The sequence below is a fragment of the Styela clava genome, chromosome 14 (assembly GCF_964204865.1).
Source record: "Styela clava chromosome 14, kaStyClav1.hap1.2, whole genome shotgun sequence".
In the NCBI taxonomy this organism is placed as follows: Eukaryota; Metazoa; Chordata; class Ascidiacea; order Stolidobranchia; family Styelidae; genus Styela; species Styela clava.
In genome coordinates this window covers 13,686,059-13,699,632 of record NC_135263.1, presented here as the reverse complement: position 1 = coordinate 13,699,632, position 13,574 = coordinate 13,686,059, and the positions used below count along the sequence as shown (strand labels likewise).

The window sequence follows — 13,574 nt, the reverse complement described above, 5'->3', positions numbered from 1 at the left end:
CATGACCACACGATTTTGACAATATTGTAATTATCCTACCAATATTATATTGGCTCCGATATTTTGTTGCTGATTTTTGAAATATCACAAGATCTCCTTTATCAGCATCCAATCTATGCCAGGAAGTATTTGGAAGAAAACAAGTTTCTGATCTATCGTCGCTAATTCTTTTAATAAGAATAATACGATCAACAACTTTTTCCACCGTGGCAGTAAAAATTTCTGTAAGCAGTAAATGTTTTTGAATCTCTGAATTTTTCGTTGGATGACCGTTGATACATTCAGATCCAGATTGGCACGTTTCAAACGTTTCGTACACTTTGCATATCTCCCCCATCTTTACATTTTTTTCAGAAATCTTGTCCGGTCTTAAATATCTGTAATCTGTATTACTAGAAATTAACTCATATAAGAGTTTTCAACTAACTGTGATTCTCAATATATATAATAAAATAAAGCACATACAAAGTCATACATCATTACGTGTATAACTGGCAATAAGGTTTGATTTTTGCTCGTGTTGAATTTTTTTCTCAAAATGAAGAATTATTTGTTATTGCTGTTAGCTTTATTCTTAGACACTAGACAAGTCTATGTTATAGATGGAATGTTGGTTAGATAATTTGAATATATATTCGAGACTCTATTTTAGCATATTAGACTGCAAGATACATGGATTGTTCTCAAGAAATGGGTAGGGCGTAATGTTTTTCTCAGGAACATGCAATTCATCAAAACTTGTTGTTCAATCAAAACTAACTTTTTAGTCAGATATTACGTCGAAATGCATTTTACTCGGCTGGATATTTTTTAAGTACAAATTACAATAAAGAAGAACAATGTATTAGAGACTAATGTTGGGACAAAGCGAAAACTCTCAAGCCTCCCAACATTTCTCAATCACTATAACATCGACCAACTCAAAACTATCTAAAATCAGAAATACACCATGTGTTTTTCCTTAAATTTGAACAAATCTTTCTTTGTCCCAATCATCCTCTAAATTCTATTTGATTTGTTGTGCTTGGAGACTTCGTATGTTTGAAAGCAATACTATTCGTTTTGTTAAATATTAATCAAATAGTACATGCTATGTCGAAATAATATTGCTATCGAATTGTGTTAAATCATAAACCAATTAGGGAACTTGGTTGATCGAGCTTAAAATGTACTTGATAAATTTGAAAATGAACATAACCATTGTATTGTGTTGATTGTTATCTGGCAACTTTGTTTGATGTTGTTTACGAGTAACTAAGATACGTAGCCAAAATGTATTTATTTAATAATTCCAATAGCTAGCTACTCGTGGGTGACTTTTTAATGTATTTTCAATTTTCGTGACATTTCGAAATATCAAACATTAACACTTCCCGTGTTTGGATAATTGACGTCAGCTCTTATATTTAATTTGATAACTTTCCTGACAGTTGTATCCGAAACTACAGTATCGGCCTCCTACAAAAATCTATTTTTGCGATAAACGGTTGTTGAAATAATTTTCATGTAAAATATATGATAAATTTTACCTAGATGTTGGTATCATGCACGCAAAAATTTGTTAGTTCGAAGCCACGATTGTTTCATTCACTCATTTTGTAACTAGCGCCTCAGATTCCAAACGGCTCTGCCTAACTTGAAGTTACTTTATTTTAAGAAATAGAAAGTAAAGGCACATGTCTTCATTAGGTCATCAAAACGGCAAACTTGCCTTTCTCATTCTAATAGATTTTGTATTAATGCCTTAACATTGGAGAAAATCTTGCATGAACCTTTTGTAATCTTCAGATAAGGAAGTTCGGCTGGAATTATGATTTGATTTTCTTAGTAATAAGTCGAAAATAGCATAGTATGTTAAAACTACTTTTGTCGTTTTTTTTTAATCGCCAATGACATTAGTGATCAGTAAATTTATAAACTAACAGGAATTTCCCTGTTCGTGATTTCACCCAACTTTATTTTCCAAATACGAATCTAAAAAATTGGAATCCCTAACTTCGTAAAAACGAGGTCAGCAAGCACGCAAGTATCTGTGTCTCTTAAAAATGCTATAGCGAATTCTCGGTTCCATTACATTTGAACCCACGTACATTTGAACCCGTAGCTTGAACCCACGACAATTGCACCTGCATACTATTGCACCTATGGAAATTTGCACCTACGGATATTTGAACCCAAGCTAACCATAACCCATGGATTTTAGAACCCGCATATAGATTGAATCCGCGGATATACGGGTACAAATTTGTGGGTACAAATGTATGTGTTCAAATGTACGTGGGTTCAAATGTGCTGTCACCGAAATCTCTTATGTGCGATTCATAAATTATCTTGTTAATACATCTTACGCATCGTCGTCGTTGACCAAAACCACTCACTGTCTGATCACTCAGCCTTATTAATTGCAATCGTCAGCCACCCGGGCAGGCCAAGCAGTTGTTTGACCAGGCGGCTTGCTCTGCTGTACTTTCTGTAGTCTGTGTTTTTGAGATTAGGTCGTGTAACAGTAGTCTATGGATACATGAAATGTTCAAGTTACATGTTGTGAACTAACCGTGTAACAGACAATGGTGAGTGAATTGCCAAAAAATAAACAAACTCGTAGGCCGTAATTGATGTTATAGTATCGATATTGATGTATTGCGTAATATATTATCAGTACCGGTCCGAGTGTCTTTCAGTGAAGAAGTTACTGGTCCCATCAAAAAAAGAATGAATGACTATTAACTTTTAGGGTTATTTTTTCGTCATTGCAGTGTGCTAGATTGTGTAATCTATATAACAATACTGCGACGAAGCTGAACCTGCGGACCATCGTAACTTAATAGTACCGGTACCCGGACTGCCCTAGATTTACCAGGTCCTGTGACAATGACCTGTGGCAATTGGTCCCTTAGTTAATGAAAAAGTGAGTTTTTTTCCACGGTAACAGAAAGAAGAAAATTCTAACAACAATAACAAAATGACCCATAGGTCCACTTCGTGTCCAGTACTTAATTTTTTTATGAAGTGGGCAAACACAAAAGCAAAATTATATTAACTTGAATCCCCGCTAAGAATAGGCCAAACTGTTGACGAGGAAATTATGGTCTTGTTAATTTGTGGGCGCTGCAGCGTGTTAATAAAAGAAAGTTAGCGAATGGCAATTTCTTGAGAAAATGGGAAAAGGAGAAAATATACAAAAAAAAAACTTTCGAATATATATGCTCAATGTGTGTCAATTTCTCGTTTTACGCTAAAGTTGATGCTTTACAAACACATTAAATGGTAACGGAGTTTAACAGAACAGAAGACCCCCTGATTAGGATTAAATGTCTAAGAAAGCCTCTTTCAACCAGGAAGTTGCTCTTGCCTGGTTTCGGGCTTAGCGTTGTAAGTTAACGGCGGCGTTGTTTATCAAAGCTTTAATGTACAATTGAAAACTTATGACAATTTAAAAATTATTTCCACCATCTCTGTTCTTCTGAAAGTTGTGATAATTCCACCAAGGCCAAATACGAATATATCGATTCCGACATTGAGATAAAAGTCACTGTCTGTAGACTGTAGAAATCTTGGAATTCCGAGAAAATCTCAAAAATATATTGCTTTGCCTTCGAAAAATAATTGGATTGTTATGTTCTGACTTCTGAGTAATGCCGGTTTATGTAATAATTTCTCTCGCATGCAATGCGGTGATGCAAACTAGTATAAACCATAGGCATGATCATTAATTTCGTTTCAGTATATTTACAGCTACGACTACAGCTTTATCTGATTTTTGGAATATCACAAAATACTCATTTTGCGATTTTACGAAATATGCAGGAAAAACATGTTCTAACGAATCTAACCTTTCATCGTCATTTTGTTTTCAAAGCAATGCCAAGGTCAAAACCACGAAAACGTTTCTGTGCTGATACGTTGTGGCCAATTAACTTTTCTACTTTCAGATCCATCGATGCATATTCCAAAATTATTATAATCATGGTATATAGTCATGTTCACATGGCGGATAAGACTATCAAACAAAGGGTATAATAACATTGGAAGTTTAAAAAAAACTTCAATTCAAAAGCCCCAGATACAATTTTTTTTGCAATAATGACTAATATTTATCCATAAAGCCATCATCTGGAACAAAAACAGAAAACAAAATATTGGATCTTTTCGAAACTTTTGATTATCATATAAAAACAACATTTGTTCTGAGAACTCAATTAAAAAAACTGGTTTCAAAAGCTACAAAACTATTTGAAAGTTTGTCCAATAAGGCACAAAACTTTTCGGACAAAACAATCATATTCACGCATTTTCCAAAATATTGACGTCTTGATTACTACTCCAGGTGAATATACTTTGCATTGCTAAAAATATTAGAACATTGAAAATCTGATGTGCTTCAAAAGTATCGCCTCGTCTGCGCTATACTGAACTGTAAACCTGATGATTACACCGCCCTAAAATATACAGCATTGACATAATATATGAGGCTTATTCTTGATGTAACGTAACGTTATCAGATTAAGCAGTGGGCAAGCAGGACGAACTTCGCAACTGGTCAAAATAAACTATAAATCTTTGAGTTTGAGCTCTGTCGCAGTTTCTCACAACATGTTTGTACACTGATGAAGACTTCGTTAGAATTTAACTAATGTACGATATCATTACAGTAACTGATTTGTAATCAATCACATGTCGTGTGAGCTTCCTTTATTCTGTCGTTCAGTCGGCTAACACACGTAAAGGCTCAAGCTGTAGACCGATAAGCCCTTTTTATTTTCTCGCATATGTAATGTTAAACTGAAAGTATAATAGAGTTATAATTTAAACGTTAGGTCAAAACAAATATGAGCCCAAAATATAGGAGAATAATCGAAATGTACATTTATGTATGATATGAGTGTTGGTTGGAAGCGTGTATAGATAGATGAAGTTAAAAGTACAAAATTATAAAGCATCGTGGTTGGCATCAAAAATTCGCCGGTAACTTCGTTCATAGACGAGTATCCATTCCAAATGAGTGAGCGCACGTATAGTTTTGCTTAGAGAAAATGTAAATCAACACAAACCTTGACGATTTTATAGCAAAGCGAGGAGAAAAGTTATAATACGTGATACAAAGTTATGTTGTTTTATATTATATATATAAAACTAGTAAATTAATGTTTATTTACAAATTTCAATTCTCGATAAATAAGTATAAAGAAATTCAAGAAAGCCATGAGTGTTGTACGAAACGATTGTTTATGAGGATATAGTTGAACTTGAAATTTATTGAATTTGTAAACTAAAAATAAAATTCACATAATAGCTGGAAGTGATGGCTTTTCTCCATTTGATACTCGTCAGTTGATTATATATATTAGTATTTATCATATTTCAATTTTTTTCTAGACCTCGAACTATCTCTGTTTTACTAGTTATTAATTTGAGATCTTGAGGTATGAATTTTGTTAGAATATCTGTATTATTAGTTATTTTATGTCCAATGCTGATGTACTTCATATTCTACCTGTTGATATCAAATCACAACATCGGTGCCAGAAAAACTCAGGACATTGAAGCAGGTATTGTAAGTTTACGTTTATTGTGATTTATGACCAATAAAAGTTGTTAATGTCAGAAAAATCTCTGTGTGTGTATTTCACAGTATTTGTCAGGATGACATATATAAGTGAAGTTTTCCCGAAATTCTGCTCATATCAAAAATATAAATGAAGTTTATACATACCACAATTATAAATTATACATAATTTCAAACTATTTTATGCGATCAATTTTATCATTACCGACACTGGTATACGGATATTTATGAAGCGCTGGTTGACTTTTTTAAAATCGACTTTCGTACTAAATAAAAATTTCGGGATTTTAATTCATTAATCAACTACAAGCGTATTCTCTCGTTTGAATACACTTGCGCTTGCTTCGCGACGAAGATTTTACTACCTAGTCAGCATTTAATAGTAATCATTGATGCCGACTTATTGACATTATTCCGATTACCATGCTTCATTTTATATTAAATCATTTCGCGGCCTAAATGTTCTAACATTATTTGCGATAAATTTAGATCAAATATTAATTATTTGTGCATAATTTAAATACCGTACTTATATATATACTTATACTTCTCCGAAAATACAAGTTATATCGCAAATCAATGCCTTTTGTGACATTTATACCTCATACTTGATTATATTTGATAGTAGTTGAATTGAGAGTATTGAACTGTTGAAGACAAAAAGATGATCGTCAAAATTTTTAAATCTCGTTGCCCTGGTTAAATATAATCCGATGATCAAGACATTTCCAATTAAATACTGTACAAAGATAGTTATAATACATTTGGACTACAATTTAGCTTTTTTAAATGTTAATCATGCATTGTGGTGGGAAATTCCCACTATTTAAATACGGGTAACTATAAAAATAGAATAGGATTCTGTATTCCATTTAAGTATTCTAGAACAGGAGTCCCCAACCGCCGGTGCGCAAAGTATTTTTACCGGTCAGCGGGAAATCCCGTCGTTTTGGTGTTTCTCTGCGGTCTCAATCGCTTACCGATGCCAAAAAGACGAAGTTGCGTTGGTTCATTACGCAATTTCTCTTTTGTCGTCATATTGCTGAATGATCTCTACATTAATTATCACGGCAACGAATTTGCGCCGAGTAATCAATGGCTCTTTTCGCTTTTTCGGTTCCGATTTGTTGCGAGAGCGCTTCGTTAAATTTCGCAAGATCGAGAAATCCAAAAATCGGCAGTCGTGTTGAAAGATTATGGATGTTTTCCTGTTTATACCTCAAGTCGAAAAAAACAGCCAAAAACAGTATGATATCCCATGGTTGATAAATCAAGTGTTGATATTAACAATAGCGAATGGTTAAGCATTGCTAATCAACACTTGGTGGGGAATTCCCACTATTTAAATACGGGCAACTATAAAAATAGAATAAACTAGAAACGCAACATATATACCATATTATGTAATTTGAGTAAAATGAATTGAAAAATATGACGCAAAAAGGCAAGGACTTTTTTTTCACAATTATCGTTGCTACCAGTTAGCGATAGCCGTTGGTAAATTCTTATCCGTGACTCGTTGTAAATTAATGCTAATAAATTCTATATTGCTTCTCAATGCGCTGTGATTTGTATTAATAAAAGTGATTGAGTCGGAAAAGAAAGTCCCTTCTCTCCCTTTGAGCGCCCATAGCGGCGGTGAAATTCGTCTCATGTCTGTTTTATGGAGAGAAAGAAAAATACGCCTTCCGTAATTGCAATCAACAATCACACATTCTTATTTATCATTATCAGCGCTGAAATGGTGATAACGCTCAGAATAATATCGTTTTGACTGGGAAGTCAAGAAGCGCGATCGTAAAACGACGCTTTACGTAATTCGTAACTTCCCTTCCGTAACTCGAAATTATTACATGCAAGCCTACTTGTGCGTGGTCAGGTCGGTAATTTAAATTTCCTGCAGCGTTACCTCGTGACAAAAGACTGCGGGTTTACATTAAGCAGGAGAAAAAAGTTACAGCTTGAACTTGAAAACCGCAAAGTAGCTTACTATACGCTATCTAATCATGTGTCTGGCTGGAACAAGAATTCTCCAAGCAAATGGAGCTGTTTTTCTTGATGCAGGTGGCTTGGATTACATACTACTTTCCTCACTACTTACTTTATTATATTCCATAAACAGGAATTACCAATGATGATCGTCTTCATATACGAATAGCTGAATGGAATCATTATTTAAAATTTTCGCAGAGTAAGGTATGCTATGAAGCAGTTTTTAGCAATATACGATATAAAATGCAGGCATATTGTTAGTATATATGTATTATTATTTTTACACACTAATGTTATGACTTCGGCATTCTAAAATGCGTAATATGGCTAAAAGAATATTGATTTCAAGTTCTAATAGTCTTATAATAGTCTAATAGTCGTGTTGTACAAAATCCTGAATATGTACAACACACGATGCATATGTGTGAGTTTATTCTGATTTTTATAATCTCTATGTAGAAGAAAACAAAACGACTGCCGAACATCATTGGAATAGGAGTCAAGAAATGTGGAACCGAAGCTATGATAACATTTATTCGACAACATCCATTTATTAAAACGCCCAATTACATAGAAACGTTCTTCTTTAACGAAAAATATGAGCAAGGACTGGACTATTACAAGTAAGTTTCGCAGTCCTTGATTCAGACAATACGCTGTTTTTCAATGTTACAGTTTTCTACCTAGAATAATCGAATAATGTGTTACGAAGTCTATAGGGTCGAGAGAAACTAACATACTAGTAAACGCGCAACAATAAAGCACCGTATGCTCATAATCTCATCAGATATCCTAACTTTTGAACGAGATGTTTTACTGACAGTCGCATTGGCATATCTCATGTATGTTTTTATAGAATATTTGAAACGGGTATACACAAGTATACTTAAAACCTAGGTAGGTATAAGTTCGTTCGTATAGCGGAATGAAACTGATTCAAATTTTTATTTTGGAATTTTGGTTTGGAATATGTTAAGACGTTCTCTGTGTGAATTAAAACTTAAATTTATCAATTTCGAGACAATCACATTTCAAATAAATAGAGATTGACAGCCTCATGTATTTTTTAGGGTAACGCTATGAAAATTTGGATTTGTGGTTTCGATATGCACTCGCATCATGACCTAATTTCGGAAAAAAATAGTTCTGGTGAAGACTTTAGCTGTATAGCCGCATGATCAAATTCTATGGCGAGACTATAATATGCTTCTTAGGTCTAGTTTTTTAACATTATCACTGAATAAAGAAAATTGTACTGTGAGTGTGTGTGAAAATTTATTTTATTTTCCGATAATATTATTTTTTGTTTATTAAATCATAAAAATTGTTTGCAGAAATCAAATGCCGGAAGTTTCGGATGATGAGTTGATCATGGAGAAAACACCACCGTATTTCAATTCTCCTCCAGAATCGCTTCCAGAAATAATTAATAAGGATGTTCCAAATGTTAAACTGATATTAGTATTGTGCGATCCAGTAAAAAGAAGCTACTCAGACTTTGTTCACGAGGTAACGTTTGCTTAAAATGACGAAGGACAATATCCTGACAGTTCAATTCATAATGTGATGTTGTTGGTAAAAACAAGAAAAAGAAAAAAGAATTCACCTCTGGTTCATGCCATTGCGTTCGAAAAAAAATCCGCACGCAAAAGAATAATATTTTATCAAAGTTTTTTCAAACCCTGAATATATTGGCTTGCCCCGTAAATATATTACGCTGATGCAAATTCCTCAAACATAAAAGTTGAAGCGATATGCACAACATTTTTGTTACGACCGAAACGCTAATAAAATATCAGTTTTCACGAGTCTATTGAAACTGAAACAGGGGTCCGCAACTACTTTTCAGCGCGAACCAAATTTTTTTCTTCTAATTTCTCGCGACCCAAGCATTCGGTAAACATGTAATTATTAGTTATCGATTTTAAGACTATTATTGACACTAGCAATTTTCTTGCACAAAATTATATGAAACTTATCACATAAAATCGTGAATAATAGCGTTTATTGTGACTAATGCGAATTATTAGCTTTGTGTTCTGAACATAACATATAAATTCGACGTTTAATTTGAGAGACAGCAACTCAAAGATCTTCTTCTACTTTTAGCCTTGATTTGTATTTGTTTTTTATGTATGAAAACGCAAAAAAGGCCTTTTCACATAATTCCGAATAATTCATAATGCGGTAGTTCCGAATGACAACAGAACATTCATTTTTTGTCATCAAATGCGATCTTCAACCCGCGATCACTTGACAAGTCATCCAATGCTTAAATAAAATGTGATGATAGATGTTATATATTTGATACTGTGAAACGTGATAATATCCAGTCGTGTTGCTGTGGTGTACCGTTGTTGTGTTTTCGGGAAAATATTTATTAAACCACTGCGAAAGATGTTGCGAACACAATTGTCTACGTAGTAGGATAATGCTAATTAACAATGCAAACAACTACGTAATGAATGTTTCCCCAACTTTGTTGGCGCCGGTTTATATGTTTCAAACTATCATTTTAATTCAATACATTCAACAACCTTTTTCATTCAAATGTGCCGTAGAGAAGTTTGGCTTAGTCTATCCCAGCTATTTCTAGATTAATTTTTGATTACTGCATTTAAAATACAACTCCGACAAACCAAAATGATTATTGAGTTATTTGATTAGGACTTATATTTAAAAGACACTACTAAAAACTAACAAATAGCCCGCGAAAACCGGCAAAACGAGGTAATATTCACAACCACAAAAGACTGTCAGAATGGCAAAAGTATCTGAGCGCTCCTGAAACGTTTATTGTTACGTCAAATTTTGCACTTATGCTGATTGGCCAATGTTACGGCAGTAAATAAGGAAGTGTATACTCGGGGAGACATCCATAATTATAATCAGAGATTTATAAAGTTGTTATACATAAATACGCTACACTGACGCGATTCTCATATTTATGGCTCATTTAAATTGTTTTGCCACCCAGAGCGGAGGGCTTCGCGACCTCTTAGTTGCGGACCCCTGACCTAACAAGAAGAAAATATATTATCTAAATTCCACAAACCTATTGAACACCGCAAGAGGTATTTAAATTCAGTTTCATTTGTGCTGTGTCGCTATTGTTACATTTGGATTGGAGTAGCAATAAATGAAGCTGCTTTTGTTGGCTACAGAGTAGTTACATTCATTCTAATTATCAAGGTAAAGTCTATATTGCCGGGATAATCATTTGTTTTTCTCGTAGTTTGCCCTGAAATGAAATTGTCGAGTCAGAGAATTTTTGCGCAACAAAAAATGAGCCACTACAGAAAAAGGTTGAGAACCTCTGGCTTAGAGCGTAAACCAGAAACCCTCAAATTCCTCATAAAATGCTTTACTATGTTGTACATTTTTTTCACGAAGGCAATTCCTTTGTTTTGCAGAAAATAAAACCTCCCAATTTATCAACGGTGACTCAATACAATTCATTTGATGATTATTTGGATGTATACATCGACAGAGTGAAGACATCTTTAGACAAAAATAACAACATAACTTTAAAAAACGTCATGTCAAGTTACAAAAATGATTATGCAACAACTCTTTTAACAACGGGACTATATTCAATTCATCTTCCTCGATGGATAAATACATTCAATTCATCTAATTTGCTCGTTTTGAACGGAGAAAAAATGATTGAGGATCCAGGACATCAGGTTTGTGCATGATGTATGCTGCTAATTTTTGTTTCACGAGCCCTTGGTGTTGCGTAAAGATGAGGTAAACACCACAGTTTGATTTAGTTCATTTGATTCCAGTATAATTCGTTTACCAGACTCTGGGTCAGGACTTGTATTGGTGATCATTCAACCATGCGATGACGTCATATTCTTAAATGGTGTGATATTAAACTAAGAAAGAAGTGCGTACGCAGAATCTGGTCTAGGGGCATATACAAAATTTATAGTTTCTGGCCGTATGTTTTTAGGTTTCTGTAGCTTTTAGATATTTCACAAAAAGGAACAATCTAATGTGACACAAAATTAGATTCGTTGAAATTCATTATGACGTAATAAGGAATTTTGTGTAAAATGTGTTGTGCTGTCATAAATAAATTTCTAAAGTATGCACGTACTTTAATACGAGGTCCAAACGTAGTTACTTATTCTTGTATAATTTCAAATTTGAAAATTGGTAATAATAAAGCAAGTTTTTTTTATTAAGACAATAACAATCTTCAAACCATCTAATTAACTACATTCTATGATCCGGATTGTAGGAGGTTTATTTATATATTAAGAAAACATTTAAGTACCAAAATTAATAATAGTCAATTGATTTGTAAAGGTAGAACGAATGCAAGATTTCCTCGGGATACCGACGCTTCTACAAGCAGGAGATTTTGTTCGCAATTCACGGAACGGCCTATATTGTATTCGACCATGGTGGAATGGTTACGACTTTAAAGCGGAATTCAACAATTCTCCGGATTGGGAGAAAAATTTGTTATGTTTGTCAGAAACAAAGAAAGGCAGAACCAGACATAAAAACGGAAAAGTAAATGCAACGAAAAAGCATATTATTGAATTGAAAAACCTTTATCGATCTTATAACAGAGAACTTTACAAGATGTTGGAGATTAATTTCGAATGGCTATGAATTGTAGTTGCCAGTTTTACTTTAACTAGCACTGTTAAACACTGCCACTGTAACTAGCTTTCGTAGAAATATAAGGTACTTCTCGTCATTCTAAGGTTAAATCAAGCATTGCAAATTTCTTTCTATGAAGGAAGCTTTGGCATTCTGTTACCCTATTGTTTAAGTCTAAACCTACTTTGACAATAAATTAATAATTCCATCTACACAGTTTTTATGTCATTTTATCAATAATGATTTTTGTTGGCGAGATTTACATTTTCTATTTATGGTGTTTCGTATATTTGTTAAAAATGGTGGAAGTTCCGTTTTTTTTTTATAATTCTGAGCAGCCATGTAACAGATGTGCTGCATCGCTATTTCTGATTTAAAGCTCAACATTTTAGTCTACCAGAAAGCAGTAGGTTCAGGACAATAAATTTGTTTCAGTAAATACGTCAAGATAAACAATATGAAAAACTATTAGACCAAGGTTAGTATTTTACATACAAATATAATTCTAAAAGTAGGAATCACTCTGCCGTTGTTACACAAGGAGCTGCTTCATTATTGTAATACCCGGAATCTTTTCGATTCAGAATAAACTTGATATTTTGAACGTGACATTTGTACCCTGTGAGGCCAACAAAACTAGTCCAACACTTTTACTAACAAAATTGCCTTAATCAGTGGTTTCAGTGTTCGATAGGCGAAAAAAAATTATCGTCGTACAACCTGAAACTTTGGTTTCGAATACAACTCTTAGAAAACCTTTCAAATTAATTATTGCTCCTGACGTCAATTTGTATTTTGCAATCACTGAAATTATCAATATTTAATATTTCAAAGTTTAGAATGCCAGCCACCTGTTGTTGTCGCAATATTAAAATACATATTTACTGTTCCTTCAAATCACTCTTACATATTTACCTTCAAAAACAGCGTCAGAACAATAAACACATGATTAATATACAATTTCTTTGTTGCAAGTTATCGACTTTATCTAATCTCGACCAAGCAAGGCTCGTCATTAGTTCGTGATTTAATCAACTGTATTTCGATATATCATGATAAATAATTAACAGGGGAATGAGGGGATAATCTGATTTTTGGCAGAACTAAGACTTTATTAAACGCAACACATAGAATATAAAGTTAGTTACTGTTTGAGACAAAGAAAGATGCATAATGGGTTTGCGAATCACGAAAAGCATAGAATTGTGATGTATAGACATTAGTATTCGGTACGCGTAATTTGCATCCCACTAAAATTGGCTCAGCGAGAACTAGAATCTGTGAAACTACTTGCAGAGTGTTTAAATCCAGTTTTCCTAACAATAACAATTGTATTGTAAATCAAGCTCTAGTTAGCAGGTAGTCATAGACGCGTGAATATAACTTCTCCTATAAG

General features: G+C 33.6%; 1 protein-coding gene and 1 long non-coding RNA gene across 2 annotated transcripts in view; both read left to right on the top strand.

Moving 5' to 3' along the window:
• LOC120340919 (uncharacterized) overlaps positions 1-13,574 on the top strand; it is a 92,171-nt gene that overhangs the window by 51,770 nt on the left and 26,827 nt on the right. The window lies entirely within an intron of this gene.
• On the top strand, positions 7,641-12,948 carry LOC120341266 (heparan sulfate glucosamine 3-O-sulfotransferase 3A1-like). Its single transcript, XM_078120315.1, has 5 exons — positions 7,641-7,762; positions 8,018-8,181; positions 8,893-9,067; positions 10,972-11,244; positions 11,876-12,948. The coding sequence occupies exons 2-5, from the start codon at positions 8,081-8,083 to the stop codon at positions 12,185-12,187; spliced, it is 861 nt and encodes a 286-aa protein (XP_077976441.1). The 5' UTR covers positions 7,641-7,762; positions 8,018-8,080; the 3' UTR covers positions 12,188-12,948.

Bases quoted from the DNA above. Each gene is read 5' to 3' on its own strand.
- LOC120341266 (XM_078120315.1), top strand. From the start codon at position 8,081: ATGATAACATTTATTCGACAACATCCATTTATTAAAACGCCCAATTAC. The intron at 9,068-10,971 runs GTAACGTTTGCT...TTTGTTTTGCAG, and splicing joins ACTCAGACTTTGTTCACGAG to AAAATAAAACCTCCCAATTT. The intron at 11,245-11,875 runs GTTTGTGCATGA...TGATTTGTAAAG, and splicing joins TTGAGGATCCAGGACATCAG to GTAGAACGAATGCAAGATTT.